The following is a 22041-nucleotide window of genomic DNA, read 5'->3' on the forward strand; positions in this document are numbered from 1 at the left end:
AATACACCTGATATTTGAGCTTAAGTGCTTTATTTCAAAACCAATGATCTCAGTGCTTCACTGCGCATTTTCCATATAGTCCTAGAGTCTATTAAGCAGCCCGAGGAAAATTATTCTAAATAAAATACACAGTAACAACATAAATGAGGAATAACAATGGAAGACAATTTACAGTGTGGACGATTATCAGATATGTGCCTCTGATGTCAGTGACAATGTATGTACTAGATATCAACACTTTTACAATGCACCGTTTATGGTCAGGCTACTTAAACGGCACACACCACCTTGTTCCTTATTCAGTATCTATATATGCTTATGTTTTACCAACCACAACATCTTCTACCTAAAGAGTACAAACTGATTTTCCATTAAGAATCATTCTGAGACATTTCATTTTCAAATAAAGTCATTTGTAGAACTAAATCAATACATGTGATGAAATTGTAAAGACAACTCAGAGTGTATATTCAGTCACGTTTTACATTATAACCGCACTTAAAACAAACTTTTATATTAAAAAAAGTCAAATAAAAAGTTACCCATAGATTACAACAGTAGCAAACCATTGAAATTGAGCTCAAGTTTATGTTCCTTTACCACATTGATCATTTCTTTAAACATGTGGCCTCAATCACCAGCTTTATAGGAGATGATTGTTTTTAAATATATTCGATTATGGCCTTCTCAAATGCCTATAAATTTAATGTCCCCAATATATCATGTATTACCCCAATTATTCCTTGCCTGATTTATATAAGACATTTACAGAAACATCACTGTTTACCTGGCTTCAGAGTACAATCACATATCTCTGGATGCTCATGCTATATTATTAGAACTTAGTAAATTTGGAAGTGAGCTGAGGTGGTGCCATCCTTCCAGCATCTCAGGGTCTCAATGACAGTAGACCGACACAGTGGACACGTTCTCTCACGATCGAACCACAAACACAGGCATTCCTCGCAGAACACGTGCTGCAAAATAACAAAATCTTCATTTATTTGATGGCAGAAGTGTGACACATACATAGCTAGGATATCTTGCTAAAAATACCAATAAATAAGTAAATTTGTCGCTCAAGCTACTCTTGTGAAAACTGCATCTAAAAAAAATGGACATAGTCACCATGAAATCATCACGGGTTAATGAAGCCTCGTTGTGAAACATTGAGCATACTTGACCCTCCGTATAAGCACTTCCGAAACCAGATGTCACAACTGCAGGGAACATCTGACTGTGAAACCATGTGACATAACCATGGAAACAACAAAAGTAATAATCACATGTTAGGCTTGTCCTGCAGTATTGCTCTTTTGGATAAAGGGGGCTGTAATTTCAAAAATTAACATCAGTCACTGAACCTAGTGACTGAGCCCTTATTAGAGGATCAAGGAATCTAAAAGCTGTTTGTGACCACAGAGCCACCCTCTGCTGGCCATTAGAAAGAATGCAGGTTTGGTTTCAGACCCAGAAACTATGTCCATCTTTTCTAGAAGTCTATAACATAATTGTTATTTACAGATGATAACAGAGCAACAAAAGTAGGTCATATTAACTTTTAACCACACCCAAATAACAGTCAGTATATAGTGACATTCAGTGACAACAATTTTGACTTTAAATGAGCCAAATAATTTGCAAAATTTAGATTTTTTTTTTTTTTTTTACCATTTTGTTACCAGTTAATGAACCCTTACCTGACAGAGAAGTGCAATGGGGTCTCTAAAATCAGCCTGACAAATAGCACAGACATCACCTGCCTCGCTGCACTGCTGACTGCCAGCTCTCACTCCATAACTCTGGATGACATATGCACAAACACACAAAGGAGTGAAATCTTCTGGATAGTCATTTAGATTTTTTATAAATTCTTAAAAAAACAAAAAACAAAACCCACAACTGACCTGGGAGCTGCAGAGCATGACCAAGGCCTTGTGTATTGCAGATATACGTCCGCAGATGTCAAAGGACTGCAAATCCATCAAGATCAAGACAAAGCACAATTATTTAAAAAATAAAAAAAATATGGAATTACAGCATCCGTCAGGATTCCCCATTTCATCCAAAATTAGAAAGGACTTAGTTTACAGACATGCAAACAGATTCACAAGTCCATATTTGGGCACACCGCTGCTTTGAAATGAAAACAAAGAAACAAAAATCTATTTTACATAACTGTTCATTTCAACTTTAAAACAACAAAAATGGATTTCTTTTAGGGGCACACCTCACTAACTTAATTCTTATCTCACTGTCTTTATATGAAATAAAGCCATTACAAATTGATCAAAAGTCCAAATTGTTTCAGTTACACACAAACTAGACCTTTGATAACTTCCTTCACCTACAGCCTTCTGGTGTAAGCTCGTTTCTTTGAAGTTCATTCAACTGTTGCCCAGTCATTCAACACCGTTATGACGACAATGACTCAAAGAAGCATTCATATCAGCATGCTGTTATACTAAAGCAAGCCTTGCTTTGCCTGATTCTGGAAAACACCTGTGTGCTGCAACTTGTACATGGAGTACGCACATCCAGGAGATTACCCACGTAACGCAGTCGAACACCCCCATATTTAAGAACTACAACATCTGAATCACTGTTATATTTAAAGAAAGCAGGTCAATAATTGTAACCACACATTGTAGAATGAATAGTCTCAGAGTGTAAATAATCTTTGCATCATCCATAGACTTGCTCATTCATGTTCCATTAATTTTCACTATTTCTGTTCTCCCACAGAATGTCGTGTCCAACTTTTAGTGAGTCATTGCCCAAGAAAGTCTATTTTCTGAGTTTTGAAGTCTTTTTAAAGGCTGACCTTCCTGTGACCATTGACTAAGTTTTCTGCCTTCTTTCTTCCCCTGTCACGGGTCCATGAGCTGAGGTGCATTCTTACTCTGAAACTAATGTTGCTTAAAAACATCATCATTGTCAAATGTGACAATGCTGGGGTTTTTTTTTTTTTTTTTTCCACCAGTTTTACAGAAATTTGCAGAGGCATTACCTGTCCATACTGGGAACAGCAGACTAAATGGTACTAATGACTTACAATTATTGGGGAGAAAAGAATGGTTGAGGAAAAGTCTGATAATTTTAAATGACCCCTCATCTGGATTCTCTCCCCCTCATACCAATACATGACTGAAAATAATGACTGAATTTTGATGATTTGTTTGCAAAGGAGCACCACTAAAATTCTACCAGAAGTCTAAAAGTAAGTCTTTAGTGGAAACCTTCCATGCAAAACCTAAAAAAAAAAGGACAAAAACAATTTTGCCCTCAGGTGCTGAAACCTTGCAGAGGCTGTAGATGATGATGAGTGTAGCTCCCAGGAAGTAACTGTTTGAGGGGTCTTCTCCCATGATGTACTTGTACCACAACTGGATGGGAACGAGGGCTCGAAACAGCTGGCTCAGCTCCTCGATCAGCAGGTAGAACTTACCCTGCACAAACACACACAATATTAAAAACTACATCAATAGCTGAGACTTCAATTATTCAGTGTCAGTGACTATATGTGGCCATGTAAACTGAATGGCAGCACTTTTGAAAAAGAAACAAAAAAGACACATAACACAAGTTTCAAATATAAGGAAAAAATATATATACCCAGTGGAGACAATATGTATTCTTTGTCTGATCCACTCACTAGCTGTCCAAAAAAGCAAAAAGGACTCAGTAGCTTCAGGGCACTCTTCTATCTAGTCGAGAGCAGTGTGGTATTAAAAGCTTAAAACAGCATGCCTCCAGCCCAAATGTGGCCGCTGTCCAGATCTCAGCAGTTTCACAGCAGTACAAGCAATTTCCTCACACTGCAAGGGAAACTGGCAGCGGCTCTTTCCACCTGCTACCCAGTGCCCACATTAAGCTCAGCCCTATGGGGGCTCGCTAGCTATCTTTAAAGGGCCTCCCTTCCGTAATCACAGAGTAGAAATGTACTTCTGTCCCCACTGCCACAAAGTGTGTTAAGTGAATTGGGGACGGTTAAAAGCGGGGGCGAACAAAACGAAGGCAAACTTGATTCCCCGATTGCCCTGGCTTGCATAATGACTTCCTGGATGATAGCTGACAAAGATTGATGACTGTGGGTAAAGAGGCACAAGCAGCTGGGTAGGCAGGGGAAGTAGACCTCTACTAGCTACTAATTCATCTTCCTTATTGTCCCCTCAGTCTGGCATCCCACAGTGCCCATCACGCCCACGTAAAAACTGTCAAATTTAAAGTTTGGAGATGAGCCAGCCAGTGTGAGTAGCAGATACTGCTTGAGTAGTCCTTAGCTTAGCCATTACTGTACATTTTTATCTACAAGACTGGAATCTACATTACTCAGAAAGGATTGACAAACAAAATGTGTAGTCGGTTCTGTCATAGCTTATTCTTACTTCCTTTGACTGGCACATTGTGGGTCATTCTTTTAGGGCTGTTGCAATATCCAATGTTATTTTGGACCTCAAAACAAAAAAGGATGCACTAATATTATCACAATATGAATAAAATAACAGTAATAATAGCGTCACTCAAATTTAGCTATATATAAAATACGAGTGTATGGAGGTGGTAAGAAAGTTACACAAGAAGAAGAATTGCAGTGACAGTTACACAGAAACTGCAAGCTGGACAAATCGTATCACTAAAATTAGCCACACAGTTATTCAATTCACCCGAAACATGAATTTACTTTGTTCTATACTGCCTTACATGTAATACAATTTGACTTTGTATGACTGTTCAAACTAAAAAACTTTAACAATGAGATTTAGTTAATAGAACTTACTGGACGCTCCTGTTTGAGTCATTTTTTCCACAGCTACCAAAAGTCTAAAAAGGAAATCTTTCTGGCGTAGGCAGAACAAACATTTAAAATAATTTTTGTGCATTCTTTACCTTCTTTAGTTTATTATTTTTATTTTATTTTTATTATTTTATCTTAACAGAGCTGCATTTCTGTGCAAAGGTCTTGCGCAAATGCTCACTTCTTTATATTGTTCTTCCAAGGAACCAGCCTTTCTTGTCATTTTTTTAAAAGAAAAGTAGTCTTCAGCAAAAGTTTCCCAGGTTTTCTGAAGGTCTTTTAAAGGTTTTCTTTGGGCATTGGCAGCTTTGTCGTGCGGTCCAGTCTTTGTACTCGACCATTTTCAGTTGAACACTTTTCTTGTTTTGTTTTTTTAAAAGTGTGTGTCCTTAAAAGAAATGAGGAAAAATGAAGGGCAAAAGAAGAAGTAAATGCCCTAAAAATGATCTACAGTAGATTACAGTAGCTGAAAGTCATGTTCTTAAGAAATAGAGTAAAAAAAAATCCAAAGACTCTGTGTCAGGTCTTTGATATGCATACCTGCGATATGCATTTATTTTATAGTAATTTCTCTACTCTTGGGATTTATTAGGTATATCTTATGTATTTAAAATATATTTAACTCCATATTAGCACGACTGAAATTAGCGACAACTTGATAACACTGAAAATACATGTTTAGTAATTACCCATTAAATAAAATTCAAGCAAAAGCAGTTTTATGAGTCTATGCCTTTAAAACATAACCGTCATGGAACTTCTGATCGCATGCCCGCTATTGCTTGTGCAAACTTGTGCTGACTGCAGTGATTATGTGGAATCATTAGTGTATCCACAGCTGGACACAGTAATGAATCCAAAAGGCAGATTATATGACTTCATGGGGTTCAGAACAGACAGCACTGTCTGGCTTCAATGAGAAAAAAGCTAAGAATTGATGATATAATTGGGGATTACCAAAATATTTTACGTGTCCCATCACAACTGTGAAGCTTCAATCCGTGTGTGTATATTTGTGTGTTTGTGAGCGGAGGATACAGGTAATGGTCCAGCTCCAGGGAGGGATGACCTCACCTCTGCAATCCCCTCGAGGGCAAATGAGCTCAGTTGCTGGCTGGTGTGGTTCTGATAGGCCTCTAGGTTTGTTTATCAGTGGAAAATTTAATCCTAATACTTTATAACTCCCCCCTCCTCTACCTCCCATTTAACGCACAAGCACACAACGGGAATACAAGCTGCACCTGTATGGAAATCAAAGTGTGTGTGTGTGTGTGTGTGTGTGTGTGTGTGTGCGTGCGCATTTGCAGTCATACTTTGTCGCCTCAGGACAGAAAAAAACCACACAAGCAGACACCCGCACTCACAAGGCTCACCTAAGGAGTACCGTTTAAAACCTAATGAATACAAAACAGCTTCACACTGTGACCCTTTAGCACTTTGTTCACTCAGTGGAGTATTTCATCATAGTTTAGCAAATTTTCTTTTTTCACCTCATGAACCGAGCTTAACAACTTTAAGAGTGAGCACCCTGTAACTTGACATGTTGTGAACAAGCATGAATACTGCCTTTTGACAGAAACTTGGCTTAGATGTCTTTCAAGTTTGCTATACAATCTTACAACATATACAACCTGGTATTTCATTAATGAGTTAAAGAGAAAGAAAGGTTTTTGATCAAGTTGTTCTAAATCTTAATAATAATAATTTGCAGTGTGATAATCGAAGAAGAAAAGAATGACATGATCTGGAAAGTAAAGATGCTCAGTTTTGGTAAAGGCCTAATCAAAATTAATCAGTTGTATGGCCAATAATTATAATCTCAATTATTTGATATTTTATGATTTTTCATGAACTTTAACATTTGCATTTGATTCCCTTTTTTTCCAAATACAGGATTTGCTTGGGTTTTAATTAGAAATCGCATGAAAAGCAAACGTGAACGTGGTCAAAGACACAAGTCATCTGGTTGTGAGTTTATGACCCTTCCTGCAAAGTCACCTGGCAGTCGCTCCCTGCCTGCAGCCTCCACTGCAGGAGGCCTGCAGATGAAGGCAACAAGACGACCGGGCTGAATGTGCTTGCAAAGCCAGCGTGGTAGCCATGGGGAGAGAGACTGAGAACATAAAGCCAACAAACAACTGACCACCAAAAGGGGACACTGTGAGAAATCCCCTGAGACCTTGCAACCATTAAATTGCCTTCCACAAGTTTACCTACCGAAATCTTTTATGTCTATTACTGCTTGTTAACGAAATACTCTTTTTCCATCATCTTGGTCTTAAATGAGCTAAATAATGAGTAAAGTTGAACTTTTAGGGAGGAGCAAAAGAGGACTGCTGTCAAGGAAAGGAGTGCGCTTGATTTTAACACAGACAAAATGATTGCTTTACAGTGAAAATCAAGGCAAAGAAGAATTCATTTTTATCTGTTATATCTGTTCACTGCATCACTATCTGATGAAGAAATCTACAACACTCTTACATCACTCTGACCAGACCTGATGACAGAGTAATGAGCACAGAGTTTCAGATTAAAGCCGCTGCCCAGTCACAGTGGAAGGACCTGGTTGAGATGATTTAGCTATCTGACTATTATACCTTCTGGCCACATTCTAAATGAGGTTTTTCAAAAATGTGCAAAATCTGGACATTTCTATTGGACATCGATCTAAGTGGAAGAAAATTAAAGCAGTGGTCCCCAACCCCCGGGCCACAGACCGGTAACGGTCCATGAGTCGTTTGGTACCGGGCCGCGAGAGTTGATGTTACTCTCAATGTCGTTGGCGCATTTCAGGAGGACGCTGCTAATAAAGTTACACAATTACACAGTGAATTTGCATTTATTATTATTTTTACAAAATGCCACAGTTTTTTGTCTTGGTCGTATCATCCTCGACACCTTAAAGGCCGGTACGTGAAAACATTGTCTGACATTAAACCAGTCTGTGGCACAAAAAAGGTTAGGGACCGCTGAATTAATGGATACTTATTTCTTAATTTACACTTTCACTGAAATCAAAATGTTGTCTTGGTCTCTGTATCTTTTTTTAACATGAAAAATGTGCATTTTCTGTAAAAAGCTCTAGAAAATGAATGAATCTGGATTTCTTACCCTGGATTTGAATGCCAGGAGAATCTTAGGCAGAAAGAGGACAAAGCATTTCAGGATGATGGTGACGTACTTGAGTACAAAATCTGTGATGCCCACTGCCCAGATCAGATCAAAGAAATCAAAGCTGTTGAGGATGGGCTTGGCAAATATGAGGCTAGAAGAGAAAAACAAAATGAATCAGCGACTTATTGTCAAGGATGGTGTTGCTTACACTTCATCTAATGACAAACAACAGCAGGAAAAGATGTCAGAACATGTCAGAAACTCTGTGGAAACAAAACAACAAAACAAACAAAAATACTCACAGGACAAGATCAGACAAGAACGGGAACACTGCCTGAAGGAAATGGAAGTAAAAATAAAACGCACAACATAAAAATGAATGGGGAAAAACCTAAATGTATATGTAGAAAAAATAAAATAAAATGGCAGGCAAAGAAACACAGAACTACTAGAAAAATCTTTGCTGGTACACTACCTGTTGTGCAGCTCTTCATGACTAAATGTGTAGTAGATATACACGATGTTCCCTCCAAGGAACATGATGATCCATAGAGCAACAAATACAGAACGTTCCTCCTGGTAACAGAGACACATAGAGGGATTTCAAGCAACATGCACCATACATTTCTTCTAAATGTGCTGTAAGGTGCTAGTATTTCAAATAATGCTGCAAACTAACAGAATGCTTGGTGTGTTATGAGTTTGTTTGAATGTGAAAGAGCATGTATACATAGACATCTCTCACATAAAAAGTCAATTTTAAAAGGTATTTCAGTGATTATACACCAAATTGATTTATGATGTTTAGAATAAGACTTATTCAGCGCGTATATTTTTCTTATGCTCATCAAGACCAACGACGATGATGAATTAATCCACCTACAAAATCTTCTGTCTACCAAAAAATGATTACACTTATTTATTTATTTTTACAATACAGCTCTGTTGTAGTCCAATTGTTATTGAAACGGCACTACGTTACATTTAACACACAATATCGTCAAAAAATGGATCAGTGCATTCTGTTTTAACATCACTAAAAATATTATTTAATAATAATAATTGCTAATTTAATATCATTTAACAGTTTTATTAAGTATAATAAAGAGAAATAAGGAACATAATTACATCTTTCAGTAATAATTGCTGTGCTAAAACGTGCTTGGAAAACGTTAGCGTGAATCTGATCTAAGAATAAAATAGCTATACTTCTTGGATTTTGTTCTACCATTTACCCGTAATGATACTTGGTGCCTTAAAGTGGAATTGGCATAGGCAAACGTGCTGGCCATCCCCACGCATACAGCAATTCCTGCGAGAGAGGTGCAATATCATCAGTGCATGAGAGGTACCGTTAAACAATCTTAGCCACATTAGTCCTCCACAAGCTGAAATACCTAGTTTATGCTGAAAGCAGACTTTAGCCAACAAAATAAGGATGAAGGGGAAGCCTCTCTGTAGCCAGGTGACCACTGCTTTCAACTCAGACAAAGCTGGGGCTGGGGTGGACTGGTCTTCCTGGGCCTCCTCCCTGGAGCTGTGCCTTTCTGAGCCAGCTGCTGTGGTAGCCTGCTGGAGCAGGGACGAGGTCCTATGCTGAAGGGGCTGATGGTGGAAGTGGTGATGGTGATGATGGTGCTGAGGTGGCCGAGGGAGAAAAGGTCCACCCTCTGTGCGATGGGGCCCCCCTTCCTCTCTGGATGATGCTGTCATCTGGATAAAAACTTCAGGGGGAGAGCCCAAGACTAAGCCGGCTGCCTGGAATTGGGCAGAGGAGACAGAGCTGGAGGGGACACCAACAAGGCCGGAGAAGATCTGCTGGGGAGAAGCGGGTGATTCAGGCTTCAGGCAGTCAAACACACCACCCTCATCCAGGCTGCTTTCCGATCCCAGAGTTTGGCTTCGGCTCCTAAATGGAGAAAAATTGCACGTAGTATAGTATGCAGTCTTTGAATAATCATCAGCATCTTAATCTGTGTAGTGTGTTCTTCAATTATCAGAAAACCTCTGGGGACAAAGATGCGTTTTTCTTTTACTCCAAGTCACAGATATTAAATTGAGACTGATGATAAAACTTGATGAGTTTGGCTTTTGGTTGCAGTTTTTCTTAAACAGGGGTTAAATGAATGAAATGAAGAAGCCTAAAGCTCCCTCTTCAGAGCCACGTCCTCTAGCTCTTCTGCTGGGGACACTGAGACATTCCCAAGCCAGCTCAGAGACATAATCTCTTGAGCGTACCCTGGGTCTTCCCCAAGGCCTCCTCACAGTAGGGGATGCCCCAAACACCTCACCCAGGAGGCATTCAGGTGGTCCAGATGTCAGATGCCCAAACAACTTCAACTGATTCATTCATTGCAGAGGAGTAAAAGCTTTATTCTGAGTTCCTCCTGTATGACCGAGGTCTTTAGTATGTCTCTAAAGGCCGGCCTGAGCGCCATTCATTTCCGCTGCCAGTATGTTGCTCACTGAATTATTGAACTAAACGCGATTGGAGCTCCAATTTTTTATTCTGGCAAAATGAAATGATGCTGGTCTATAACTCCTTTTGTTTTGTGCTGAGATTAATTAAGAGTTATAAGGCAACAAATGGAGGAAGGCCAAACTCAAAGTGTTGCAACAATGTTGGAAAGCACATATAACCTACAATTGCAAATATGTGGCCTTGCCAAAACTACCAAGAAAGCATACAGGCGGTGCAGGCAGAAGGGGTGACAAAAGCATCTGTGCATTTGTGCAGCACCTCCTTTCCCCACCTTTCAGAGGGCATGCCATCCGTGTTGCTGCTGTGTCTCCTCTGCATGGCATACCGATCATCACCACATGGTCCAGTCCTGTAAACGCACAAATCCACAGTATCATCACCAGTATGTGATTCACAGAAGTGACCAAAAATATAAACCACTTTACCTGAATTAATGCGGTGTACTGGACTACAGCTCTTGTCATGGTTGTTGTAAATGGTTAGCTAGACAGCTGCTGCTGCTGCCCAGACGATCCGCTCGGGAAACTTCCGGTGTGGCGTCACTAAGACCGCCATCTACCAATCAGCACCTTCTTTCCGACCACACTACATCCGTGCTGGGGATTTGTTTTGCTGATGCTGGATGTCAGATTTTGCTGAAAAAAAATCCCACCGTTTCTTCTTACTAGACATAATTTTGGACATGATCGAATTATTATCTACAGAGGAGACGAAGAAGCGTTATTAAACAGCGTCATAGCTTATTGGTTATCGCTCCTCATTATTTATCTAGCAACACCGAGAGCAGACGGCGCTAGCTAGCAGGCTAACAAAGCTGGCATTTACAGTGAAACACTTAGCTTGCATGTCCAGCGCGTAATTCGGTAGTTTCAAAACATTATATTTAAAGGTTGCTATTGTGAGTTTAAGAGTTAAAACATGGGTTAGCTAGAGTTAGCTATTTTCCGTCTATGTCCTATATTTGCATTTTTACCACCAACTGAGCTAGCTTTACATTATTTACAGTTAGCCTTTTCATATTCCTGAAAATTGAAGACAGCCAGAGAACTGCTATCCGTGGAGGTTTGATGTGTTGGGCTGTCACTTGCATTTCCCCAAAGCAAGCCATGCTATGATGGTGCTACGGCGGCTACTGAGAAAGCGCTGGGTGCTGGGAGTTGTCTTTGGACTCTCCCTCATCTACTTTCTGACCAGCACACTCAAACAGGTACAGAAACTCACACTGAGATAAGTCGATTACAGAAAAAAACATGCAAGAGGAAAAAAAGATCTAGTCACTTTCTTTTTTCTTTGCTTTGTAAAAACAAAAAAACACACTACATGCCAATTCTAAGTAGGAAACCAAACATACACGCATTAGTAGGGAGCTGTATATCCAAGCTTCTACCTTGTCCAAATAACTATTCTTCTGAATAATCACAATTTGTGGCATTATTTTTTGAAAGTGTAGCTGGGTCTAATATTACAGACTTTTACCAGCATCTAAACAATAATTTATGCCCACTTTTTTGACAGATTTCTAAATGAAAATGTTTGTGCTTTCTGTTTTGTGTGTGTATGTGTTCCTCAAGCTTGGGTCCTCTACCAGCAGCCCGAGAATGTGAGGGCTCTGATCTTAGCTGTTCCTATGACTGCACTCTTCTGGACAGGCCTCTGATGGTCAGCCTGCAGTCTGCTGGAGCCACTATTCAATTTTGGGGTTTACAGTTCGTATCACTGGGGCCACTTGACTTTTCCTTCCACGTCTGCTTCAGTTGTTCCTTCAGCTTCTCAGTTTTCTCATGCTTTCTTTTTGAAGTTGTTGTCCCATGGGATAGAGACATTTGCAGTCTCCTGCTTTTTGTCAGCCACCACTTTCTGTGTGGCTGGCCATCAGCTTCTTCTCTATCCTGAAAGTCCCACAGGGTCTTAGCCCTGCAGTTTTCAGCCAGCAGGTAATAGTAGACTTCTAAAACACATGCGCATAGATATTCTCGTACACTATCCCAGCCACTTGATAGGTCCTCTCAATGTATGTTGTCCCTTCTTGCATCTTAGATTCTGCTGCAGTGTGCTGGATAGTTCTAGGAAGCCTTTGCACAGTCTGCAGCTTGGCTTCTGTCAGCTGTGGTAGACCCCTGCCTCTATGGATCTGGTGCTTAGGGCCTATTCTTGTGATGCCATGAGCTGCCTCTGTGCTGTCCTTTAAGTCTCTAGCCACTGGTAGGATTTCTTGATGCCAGCCACTTCCTCCATCTGTTGATGGTACACCCCATGTAGGGGCTTGGTCTTGTATGATAGCTTCTCTTGTTCCTCATCACCAGCTGCCTTCAGCCAGCTGAAGACCTCATAGAGCAGCTTAACTTGGGGGCTCTCTGTCCGATGCATTAACAGAGGCTCCACGTTTCTTCCTGGATTGTGGCTCTGGCACTCATTAATCCTCTTTATTCCTCTCTCTGTTGCTCATAGAGCCTCAGGGTGATGGCCTTTGGGTGGAGAACTCATCAGTGGCATCTGTGGCCCTTTCATTATTATTATTATTATTATTATTATTATTATTATTATCTGATGACTACCATTGAGCTGACCGTTCTGCCTCCTGGCAGCTCCACCTCTTCAGTCCAGATCACCTTTACTTTCTTTCTAACCATTCAGCCACACACTCACTCAGTCTGAATGACACCTTAATGTCTAGAGTCTCGGATTACTGCTGCACCAGTAGCTGGTGCTTTGACCCAGCTACTGGTCAACGTACCCGTTATTTCCAATGCTGTGCTCATGTGTGGACTCATGTGCCTATTCAGTTTGGTTACGGTGATGCTGCGCAGGATCTTTGCTTTTCCTTGAACTGCACTTTTCTGGACAAAGCTGTCGGTTTTCATTCCTGGAATCTGCTTTTTCACTGCCCAGAGTGTTCAGATCATCAAAGTGACCACTGTTCCCCTCTCCTTGTACATCTTCTCTGGCTCTTCTCTCAGCCCTTGGTATTTCTCAAGCTTCTCGTGTTTCTTCATCCTGATGTTGCTATTGCTTGGTATTGCTACTGCTGGGTATTGCTACATCGATCACTATGGCCTTCTTACTCTACTTGTCTTCTACATTGTTGAAACAGTGGCTATAGTTTCTCGAAACATTACTGTTATTGACAGATATTATCTGTCAGAATAATAATATAGTGAATTTAGAATAGGGTTACAGTGGGGCAAAAAAGTATTTAGTCAGCCACCGATTGTGCAAGTTCCCCCACCTAAAATGATGACAGAGGTCAGTAATTTGCACCAGAGGTACACTTCAACTGTGAGAGACAGAATGTGAAAAAAAAATCCATGAATTCACATGGTAGGATTTGTAAAGAATTTATTCGTAAATTAGGGTGGAAAATAAGTATTTGGTCACCTCAAACAAGGAAAATCTCTGGCTCTCACAGACCTGTAACGTCTTCTGTAAGAAGCTTTTCTGTCCCCCACTCGTTACCTGTATGAATGGCACCTGTTTGAACTCATCATCTGTATAAAAGACACCTGTCCACAGCCTCAAACAGTCAGACTCCAAACTCCGCCATGGCCAAGACCAAAGAGCTTTCGAAGGACACCAGGAAAAGTATTGTAGACCTGCACCAGACTGGGAAGAGTGAATCTACAATAGGCAAGCAGCTTGGTGTGAAAAAATCAACTGTGGGAGCAATCATCAGAAAATGGAAGACATACAACACCACTGATAATCTCCCTCGATCTGGGGCTCCACGCAAGATCTCATTCCGTGGGGTCAAAATGATCATGAGAACGGTGAGCAAAGATCCCAGAACCACACGGGGGGACCTGGTGAATGACCTGCAGAGAGCAGGGACCAAAGTAACAAAGGTCACCATCAGTAACACACTACAACGGCAGGGAATCAAATCCCGCAGTGCCAGACGTGTTCCGCTGCTGAAGCCAGTGCACGTCCAGGCCCGTCTGAAGTTTGCCAGAGAGCACATGGATGATACAGCAGAGGATTGGGAGAATGTCATGTGGTCAGATGAAACCAAAGTAGAACTTTTTGGTATAAACTCAACTCGTCGTGTTTGGAGGAAGAAGAATACTGAGTTGCATCCCAAGAACACCATATCTACTGTGAAGCATGGGGGTGGAAACATCATGCTATGGGGCTGTTTTTCTGCCAAGGGGACAGGACGACTGATCCGTGTTAAGGACAGAATGAATGGGGCCATGTATCGTGAGATTTTGAGCCAAAACCTCCTTCCATCAGTGAGAACTTTGAAGATGAAACGAGGCTGGGTCTTCCAAAATGACAATGATCCAAAACACACCGCCCGGGCAACAAAGGAGTGGCTCCGTAAGAAGCATTTGAAAGTCCTGGAGTGGCCTAGCCAGTCTCCAGACCTCAACCCCATAGAAAATCTGTGGCGGGAGTTGAAAGTCTGTGTTGCTCGGCGACAGCCCCAAAACATCACTGCTCTCGAGAAGATCTGCATGGAGGAATGGGCCAAAATACCAGCTACTGTGTGTGCAAACCTGGTAAAGACCTATAGTAAACGTTTGACCTCTGTTATTGCCAACAAAGGTTATGTTACAAAGTATTGAGTTGTATTTTTGTTATTGACCAAATACTTATTTTCCACCCTGATTTACGAATAAATTCTTTACAAATCCTACCATGTGGATTCATGGATTTTTTTTTTCACATTCTGTCTCTCACAGTTGAAGTGTACCTCTGGTGCAAATTACTGACCTCTGTCATCATTTTAGGTGGGGGAACTTGCACAATCGGTGGCTGACTAAATACTTTTTTGCCCCACTGTATATGCGCAACCATATTCTGAAATTTATGTTGCTCTTCATTAGCTTTCCATGACCCGTTTCTTGTATGTGTGCATTTTTCAGGAGGAGCGGACCATACGAGACCGAACACTCTTAGAAGTTAGAGATTCAGATCATCGCATCCCCTGGAAAGTCCGCTTTAACCTGGGGAACAGCAGCCGACAGATCACTCAGTGTAGAAATTCCATCCAGGGCAAGACACTGCTTACAGACGAACTTGGTGAGTAATAAATCTATTACTCACCACCATACAGTGATAACACATCGGATGTAGCCTGTAACCAGTGCTTATCATAATCTGCATTAATGTTTTACAGGATATGTCTGTGAGAGAAAAGACTTGCTCGTTAATGGCTGCTGTAACGTCAATGCTCCCAGCACCAGACAGTACATATGTAAAAGTTGCCTGGCCAATGGATGCTGTAGCATCTATGAGTATTGCGTGTCATGCTGTCTCCAGCCCGATAAGGTAATCTGTCACATCAAGGGCCTTCAGGATCATCGCGTTTAACTTTCATCGGAAAAGGCATATCTGCCCACATGCTGTGCACCTTTGCATGCACACATTTGAAACTAGGGCTGCTCAATTAATCGAATTTTAATCACGATTACGATCTGGGCTTTCAACGATCATTAAAAATGACTGAGCCGATTATTAGCCCCTCCCTCGTTTATCCGCGACACCTTAAAGGCCGGTCCGTGAAAATATTGTCGGGCATAAACCGGTCCGTGGTGCAAAAAAAGGTTGGAGACCGCTGATTAAGAGGACCCGAGGGAAGCTCGGAAAGCTAAGCAGAAGTTATTTGGAGAGGAGAGTGACTGCCGTTGGTTGAAAAGAGAGGTAAAAAAAAAAAAAACTTCAATAATATAAAATAGCACACTATTTTATATTATTTTTTAAAGTCATTGTTAACCCTTTAAAGCCGTCAGAGCAGCACGCTCCGTTTTGTGTAACTATTTTTAAATCCCTGTAGAACCTGGACCATGTAAGCTAGCGCAATAATTTGTTTTGCATATGAAACCAGAGGAGTTGTACTTACATCTCATACCATCAGCTTGTCCTCGGTCACGGTTTCCTTCCACATAAAGCTTTGCAAAAATTGCATAAAAAGCGCTTGCAGGAACAAAAACATAATATTCCAGAAACACGCTTCGCTGATCCGATCAGCTGTTCGTAACACTTCCCACAGTGAAACAGGCGTCAGCGCGAACTATCACATGTCCGCCATTTCCTGGCCGAAACCGGAAGTGACGTCATTTTCGCGGAAATGTAGTTTTTTTTACTTGTAGGCCTTAAAGGCCTATACTGGTCATGTTTGACTTTTCTGAATAGTTTCTGGGATGCTTAGAACTCGAATTGCACAGCTGGAAATAGTTTATTTTGATGCACCTGCTGTTTTCTTTGAAAATTTGCATCATAGGATTGTTTTTTTGTTTTTCCTGCAGTATATAAAAATTGGTGTATCTCCAAAATAAAACTATGAACACACTCAAAATAAGTTTCCTGTTGTTGTAAACTATTTTTTGCAACTTTTTTGTATTTAAAGTTTTGAGGGATAAACCTCTTAAATTTCTCCAAGTAGAAATATATGTAAAAAAACAAACAAAAACGATTTTCAATTTTTTTTTGTAGTTTATTGCACTTTTTTGCAATTAATGTAGTTACTATGGACTTAATGCATACATATTATTAAAATATGGGCTATAACAGTTGTATAGCAACTTGAAATGCTCCCATAAATGGCACTACAACATGTAAAAAAATAATATAAGCTCTGGCGGACTTGGTTCTATAGTAGGTCTTAAAGGGTTAAATAAATATCGTCAAATAATCGTGATCTCAATTTCAGTGAAAATAATCGTGATTATCATTTTTGCCATAATCGAGCAGCCCTATTTGAAACCAAAGATATCATTTAAAATTGCATATTGAGTTTGCATTTTAAGCAAAGCAGTGCATGCAATGGGAACAGATAATAAATCTAAGTGATTATAAATCTATACATGTTTTTGTACATGTTCAATTTCTTTTCTTTCTATTTTTGTTTAGCAACTTCTTCTTGAGCGCTTCCTGAATCGTGCAGCTGAAGGTTTCCAGAATCTTTTCACTGCTGTCGCGGATCATTTTGAGTTGTGTCTGGCCAAGTGTAGGACATCTTCACAAGTATGTTAAGTTCAACAGAAGAAACAAACATGAATTGTTAGATTTTCCAAACCAGTTTTAAAGTGTTGACCCATACAAATCATAATAACAATAACTGTAATCATTTGGAAACAAAGGAATAGTGAAATTAGTAGTCTGGCGGATATGCAGCAACACTTACCCTTATCTCTTGACATTCAAAGTCGATATTTTGCTCATACATTTATCTGTATATTTTTCAGACAGTTGTTGACAAAAGATACGCTTTTATTTGAACTTGATGCATCACTATGACACATAATGATTTTCTCATGAATTTCCTGAGACAGTTGGTTCATTTAGAAATTTGAAAAACTCCCCAAAATAAAAATAAATAAAAAACAGAAACAAAACTGATTCTCGGCTAATCTCATTGTAAATCACTGAATCTGCACAAGCTTTTAGTTTGTCTCATTTCTATTTTTCCCCTTCTCCAGAGCGTTCAACATGAAAACACGTACCGAAACCCTCAAGCAAAGTACTGCTATGGTGAGAGTCCTCCAGAACTTCTGCCTGTATGAGCCTATTTGACTTGCTTCTGGTGTTTAGTAATCGAAGAGCAATGGAATAGCAATTGACAAATAAGGGTGTTTGTTGAAGAGATGGTGCATATGAAATGCTTGGACAATTTTGCAATATTGTGGCAAAGAGATGAAGGAAGACCAACCTCAAAAAGGACAAAACGCTGTATGCTTTTTTTTTTTCTTCTTTTTTTAAATTATTTACACTTCATAAGTGCATAATACGCTTTATCCGTTCATCCGTGATGATCATCAGGTCTATTTAGCAGGCAGCTCATCCATCAACACTTGCTTCAAACAAGTCATAAAGTCATGTCATGAAATCAAACGAACCTTTCTGTTTTGTTCTGAACATTTTAAAATGGCAAAGAATGTGTCCTAACCTCTGTGTATAGTGCATGCAGATGAAATGCTTATTTAATAAAAGGGACTGTGAAACTGAATGAGTTTCTGCTTTTTTCTCTCTGAATGGTGACATGTAGATTTTGTAGTAGTGTGGTTTAAATGGCAGTTTAACTCTAGCAGGTTTTATTTAACTGAAATAACAGTGGTAGATAGCAATGTCATGCATTCAAATTTTATTAAGCTTGTGGGTCTAAAGCACCAGGAAGAAAATCAAACAAGACATCATTTTGAAATAACAGCTGTTTTTTTATTTATTTATTTTTTAAAAATTAATAGTTATGGTGAATAAATATAAGTTCCACAGAAAAGAAAGATAATGCAAGGAATTTCAGTATAAATAACAGTAAAAAAAAAAAATCAAAATTTGATTAAAAGTTCTTGAAAATATAGAAACATTTAATATAACTTGATTGTTTTTTATGTGGAGTCCAAACTAATAGCTCTCTGTAAGTTATTGCTATCTGTTTCTTTCTACCTCAGGCAATGTAGCCCCCACACATGGGATAGTTGGTCAGAGCAAAACAATTAATCAATGTGAAGGCTGAGGAAAACAAACTGTCATAATTAGGAGATGTATTAGAGCCATTTCTCATTTTCCTGGTTGGCAAGTTGATTAATTACTGCCACAAGGGAACATGTTGATTGCTTTGAGCTATCAGGTTTGGAACAAAGACATTTCCGATAACGCTTTTATGGTAGCAACATGACGTTTTGGTAAACGGAGATATTTGCTTTATTAGAATTTGTTGAGATGGTTGTTATCATTCACACCTGTGATATCAAATGTGAAGCGTCAAATAGCAGCCAGCTAGAAAAAGATCCAGCTGTTAGCGCAGCAGTACTGGGGTTTACATTTGTTAAGAGGTGCCGATTGGTGGATTTGGGTGATAGCAGATAAAAGCAGCGATTTTCACCTTTTTTTTGTCTGTCAGGTTTAAGCTTGGATAATTGCTTCCCCAGTTGTGCCTTACTTATGTTGTCGATTAGACATTTGCATGTACTTTCTCATTTAAAATAATAAGAACAGCTCAATTTTCCAAAATATCAAAGTACACCCTTCATAAATTTTATAAAAAAAAAACCCTCTTTGGCTGTTTTAACCATGTCGGTTGTTGTTTGTACTGAAATATCAGATATATTATAGAGAGAGACACTGTAAAGATCCTTAATGCATAACAGCATACTGAATGCATGAAAAAGTAGCATTTAAAAGTCTTGGACGGGGGTGGGGGGGCTAAAGAAAAGCTGCCACAAACTATAACCGCATTTTCACCACAAACTCAGCTAAACTTGTTCATAATCAGAGCAGGTATCCACTCCCCTCCAGGTACTTATGAGGCTGGGTCTTTGTTACTTTACCTTTCCCCATTTTTGTTCCTTTAACATATGAAACAAACATTTGCTCCAGCCATACCAGGTAATCCCCGGCTGCCTTTAGCAGGGTATGACTCCACTGTTTCCTCTCAAATACTTGTTTAGGCATTTTAGGTGGTGATGGCTTTGAGGGACATGTACTTTTAAAGATGATGTTTATACAATTTGCAAGCATTTTAATCCTGGCAATGGTTTCCTCTAGCTTCTTGTGAAGTGAAACGTTTTGAGGATTCAGGTTGTTTTTCTGGTCCTCCAAGATGTCATTTAGACCTTCATGCATGAAGCGCAAGCTGCAATGAACTTTTGTCCAATTAGGAGGTAAGCTCTTCTGGACGTGGAGCTCAGGGAAGCCAGGTAACCAAATACCAAGGTGTTTTCCATTGGCTTCATCCTAAAAGAAAAGACAAGAGTGAGGCGAGGAGATTTTGAAGACGTGTGTTGCTCATCCCATGAATACGCAGCTAATCTCTTAAACTGCCTCTGAAAGGTCATATAAAGCATCTCAGCATGAATCTATACCACAGCAAAAGAAGAAACTTAACACTAGATTTAATCAAACGATGTGTTTTTAAACCCATTATATACACAAAAAATCTGTGTCTCCTGAGATTATTCAGGCAATAGAAATAACAACTTTTTCTGTCCTCACAAAAATATTCCTCCAATCCCCTACAAGGACATGTCTTGTTTATTTTGTAAGAACCAGAAAAAAATACCCAGTTAGTTTAGTTAGTTAGTTTTCTGGCTGATGCGCTTTCATAGATAAAACTTGTTTAATCTACACCTGAGATGTAATTCTGTTAAAAAAAAAAAAAGCAGACATCTTAATAGCAACAAAGTGCAATTTAACTGAAACTGTTTCAAAGAATGACTACAGAATTGCTATGGTACTGGCACTAAAAGTGTCTTAATCTGGAGTAACACACTCTAGAAATGAAGGCTGTGACACAGCACTACTCAGCAGAGCTTTGGGAGCTACACTGTTTTTGCGAAATTTAAGTGATAGAAAAATTCAGACTACCTCCCCACAGCTATTGCGTCATCCAAGCACGCTGGCAGATTGCAAATAGCGTCACAAAACCACTTCTCTGGGTTGCACTGGTGAGAAAATGAATAGTTTTAAAGTTACTTACAAAGCATCTCAAGCTTTCATTGACCAAGCTTTCGGTCAGGGCTGTCAGGTGTTTGGGACTGCACGATGCACCTGCAGCATGTTTCTTTGGTGCAAGTTGTGCATCCAAGCCGTGCATCAGAATCGCCATCCAGATACAAGCCAGTTTCAGAAAACCTGTAAACCAAGTGTACAATCACAACATTTTAAGTTTGGTGTACTTTCTCATACAAACTACTTCACATTGTTGCATGGTATACTGTACCTGCTCTATATTCTCCCATTGTAATTCTCCTCATAGTTTACTGTGACAAGGGCAGTAGGTGTGTGAAATATAATTTTGCCCTATCGCTTACTTAACCATATCCTCTGATGAAGAAAGTCAACCACTGAACCAATCAATTCAGTTTCTTCTGGCAGGTCACCACCTCTTCCACCAAAGGAAATTACTGATGATGATGATAAGTATTCTCTAGACTCTAGAACAGTTAGATTATAGAGTTGAAAACTAAAAAAAAGGAAAAAAAAGAAAAGAAAAACTGATATTAAAAGATAAATGGGTTAGTTTCTCTGCAAAAATTTAAAAAAGGAGACTAAGAAACTAGGTTGTAGATAGCAAGGGTATATTTTAAAAACTGGCTGCTATTTATCTTATATGAGCTACATAACATAAGTGAAATTGTAGTTTGTGTAAGTGTGAAATGCATGATTATTTCTTAGTTTTTAAATGAGCTTTCTTTAGCTTACGTAAGTAGTTTAGCAAGAATTCTGTGATGACATATGTACTCTATGAAATATTCTATAAATGAGTCATGCAGTACTGCGTAGATGCAGCTAACCACAGCCCAACAGTTTTGACTAGTTTCATGTCCTGACTAAAATTTTAACTCAACCCTGTTGGTTGATCTCACAAGCAAATCAGAGGGAGAAGAATTTGAAATGCAGCTCAATTCAAAACGCTGAAGTTGGATTAAAAGTAAAATTTTTGTATTTACAAAACACAAACGACTCTTTCCCAGCGTAAGTTAAAACAAAACAAAACAACAAGCTGATGAATCTGAATTTAATGTAGGTCGTAAGGTTTAGTTAAAGACTTTACAGAGGTGAGGTCATTGCTGCACTTTATATAAACCGCAGACACCTGCCTCTTGTATACAAAGCAGTTGCCATTTTCAAGAGATAAATATATAATAAAAACACTAAATAAGTTAAAAAAGAACTGGCTGGAAAATAAATAAATAAATAGGTTACAGAA

The 22041-nt window shown here is 39.4% G+C and overlaps 3 protein-coding genes across 3 annotated transcripts; 1 reads left to right on the plus strand and 2 right to left on the minus strand.

Moving 5' to 3' along the window:
• Nucleotides 1-13: 13 nt before the first annotated feature.
• On the minus strand, nucleotides 14-10955 carry rnft2 (ring finger protein, transmembrane 2). Its single transcript, XM_085476184.1, has 10 exons — nucleotides 10820-10955; nucleotides 10666-10743; nucleotides 9310-9821; nucleotides 9148-9224; nucleotides 8388-8488; nucleotides 7910-8063; nucleotides 3300-3449; nucleotides 1908-1973; nucleotides 1701-1802; nucleotides 14-977 (listed from the first exon to the last, which is right to left on the minus strand). Exons 2-10 carry the CDS (start codon nucleotides 10710-10712, stop codon nucleotides 843-845), a joined length of 1344 nt encoding a protein of 447 aa, XP_085332310.1. The 5' UTR covers nucleotides 10713-10743; nucleotides 10820-10955; the 3' UTR covers nucleotides 14-842.
• An 18-nt stretch (nucleotides 10956-10973) lies between these two features.
• spring1 (SREBF pathway regulator in golgi 1) lies at nucleotides 10974-18339 on the plus strand. Its single transcript, XM_085476185.1, has 5 exons — nucleotides 10974-11601; nucleotides 15257-15413; nucleotides 15511-15662; nucleotides 17244-17357; nucleotides 17813-18339. Exons 1-5 carry the CDS (start codon nucleotides 11506-11508, stop codon nucleotides 17894-17896), a joined length of 603 nt encoding a protein of 200 aa, XP_085332311.1. The 5' UTR covers nucleotides 10974-11505; the 3' UTR covers nucleotides 17897-18339.
• A 193-nt stretch (nucleotides 18340-18532) lies between these two features.
• Nucleotides 18533-21271, minus strand: LOC146697451 (uncharacterized). The gene is made up of 3 exons (XM_085474207.1): nucleotides 21052-21271; nucleotides 20809-20963; nucleotides 18533-20066 (listed from the first exon to the last, which is right to left on the minus strand). Exons 1-3 carry the CDS (start codon nucleotides 21083-21085, stop codon nucleotides 19602-19604), a joined length of 654 nt encoding a protein of 217 aa, XP_085330333.1. The 5' UTR covers nucleotides 21086-21271; the 3' UTR covers nucleotides 18533-19601.
• Nucleotides 21272-22041: the final 770 nt, after the last annotated feature.

Source organism: Copadichromis virginalis, linkage group LG12 (genome assembly GCF_057382275.1).
Source record: "Copadichromis virginalis isolate Kocher_CV1m ecotype Utaka linkage group LG12, C_Virginalis_male_GT1.1, whole genome shotgun sequence".
Taxonomy (NCBI): Eukaryota; Metazoa; Chordata; class Actinopteri; order Cichliformes; family Cichlidae; genus Copadichromis; species Copadichromis virginalis.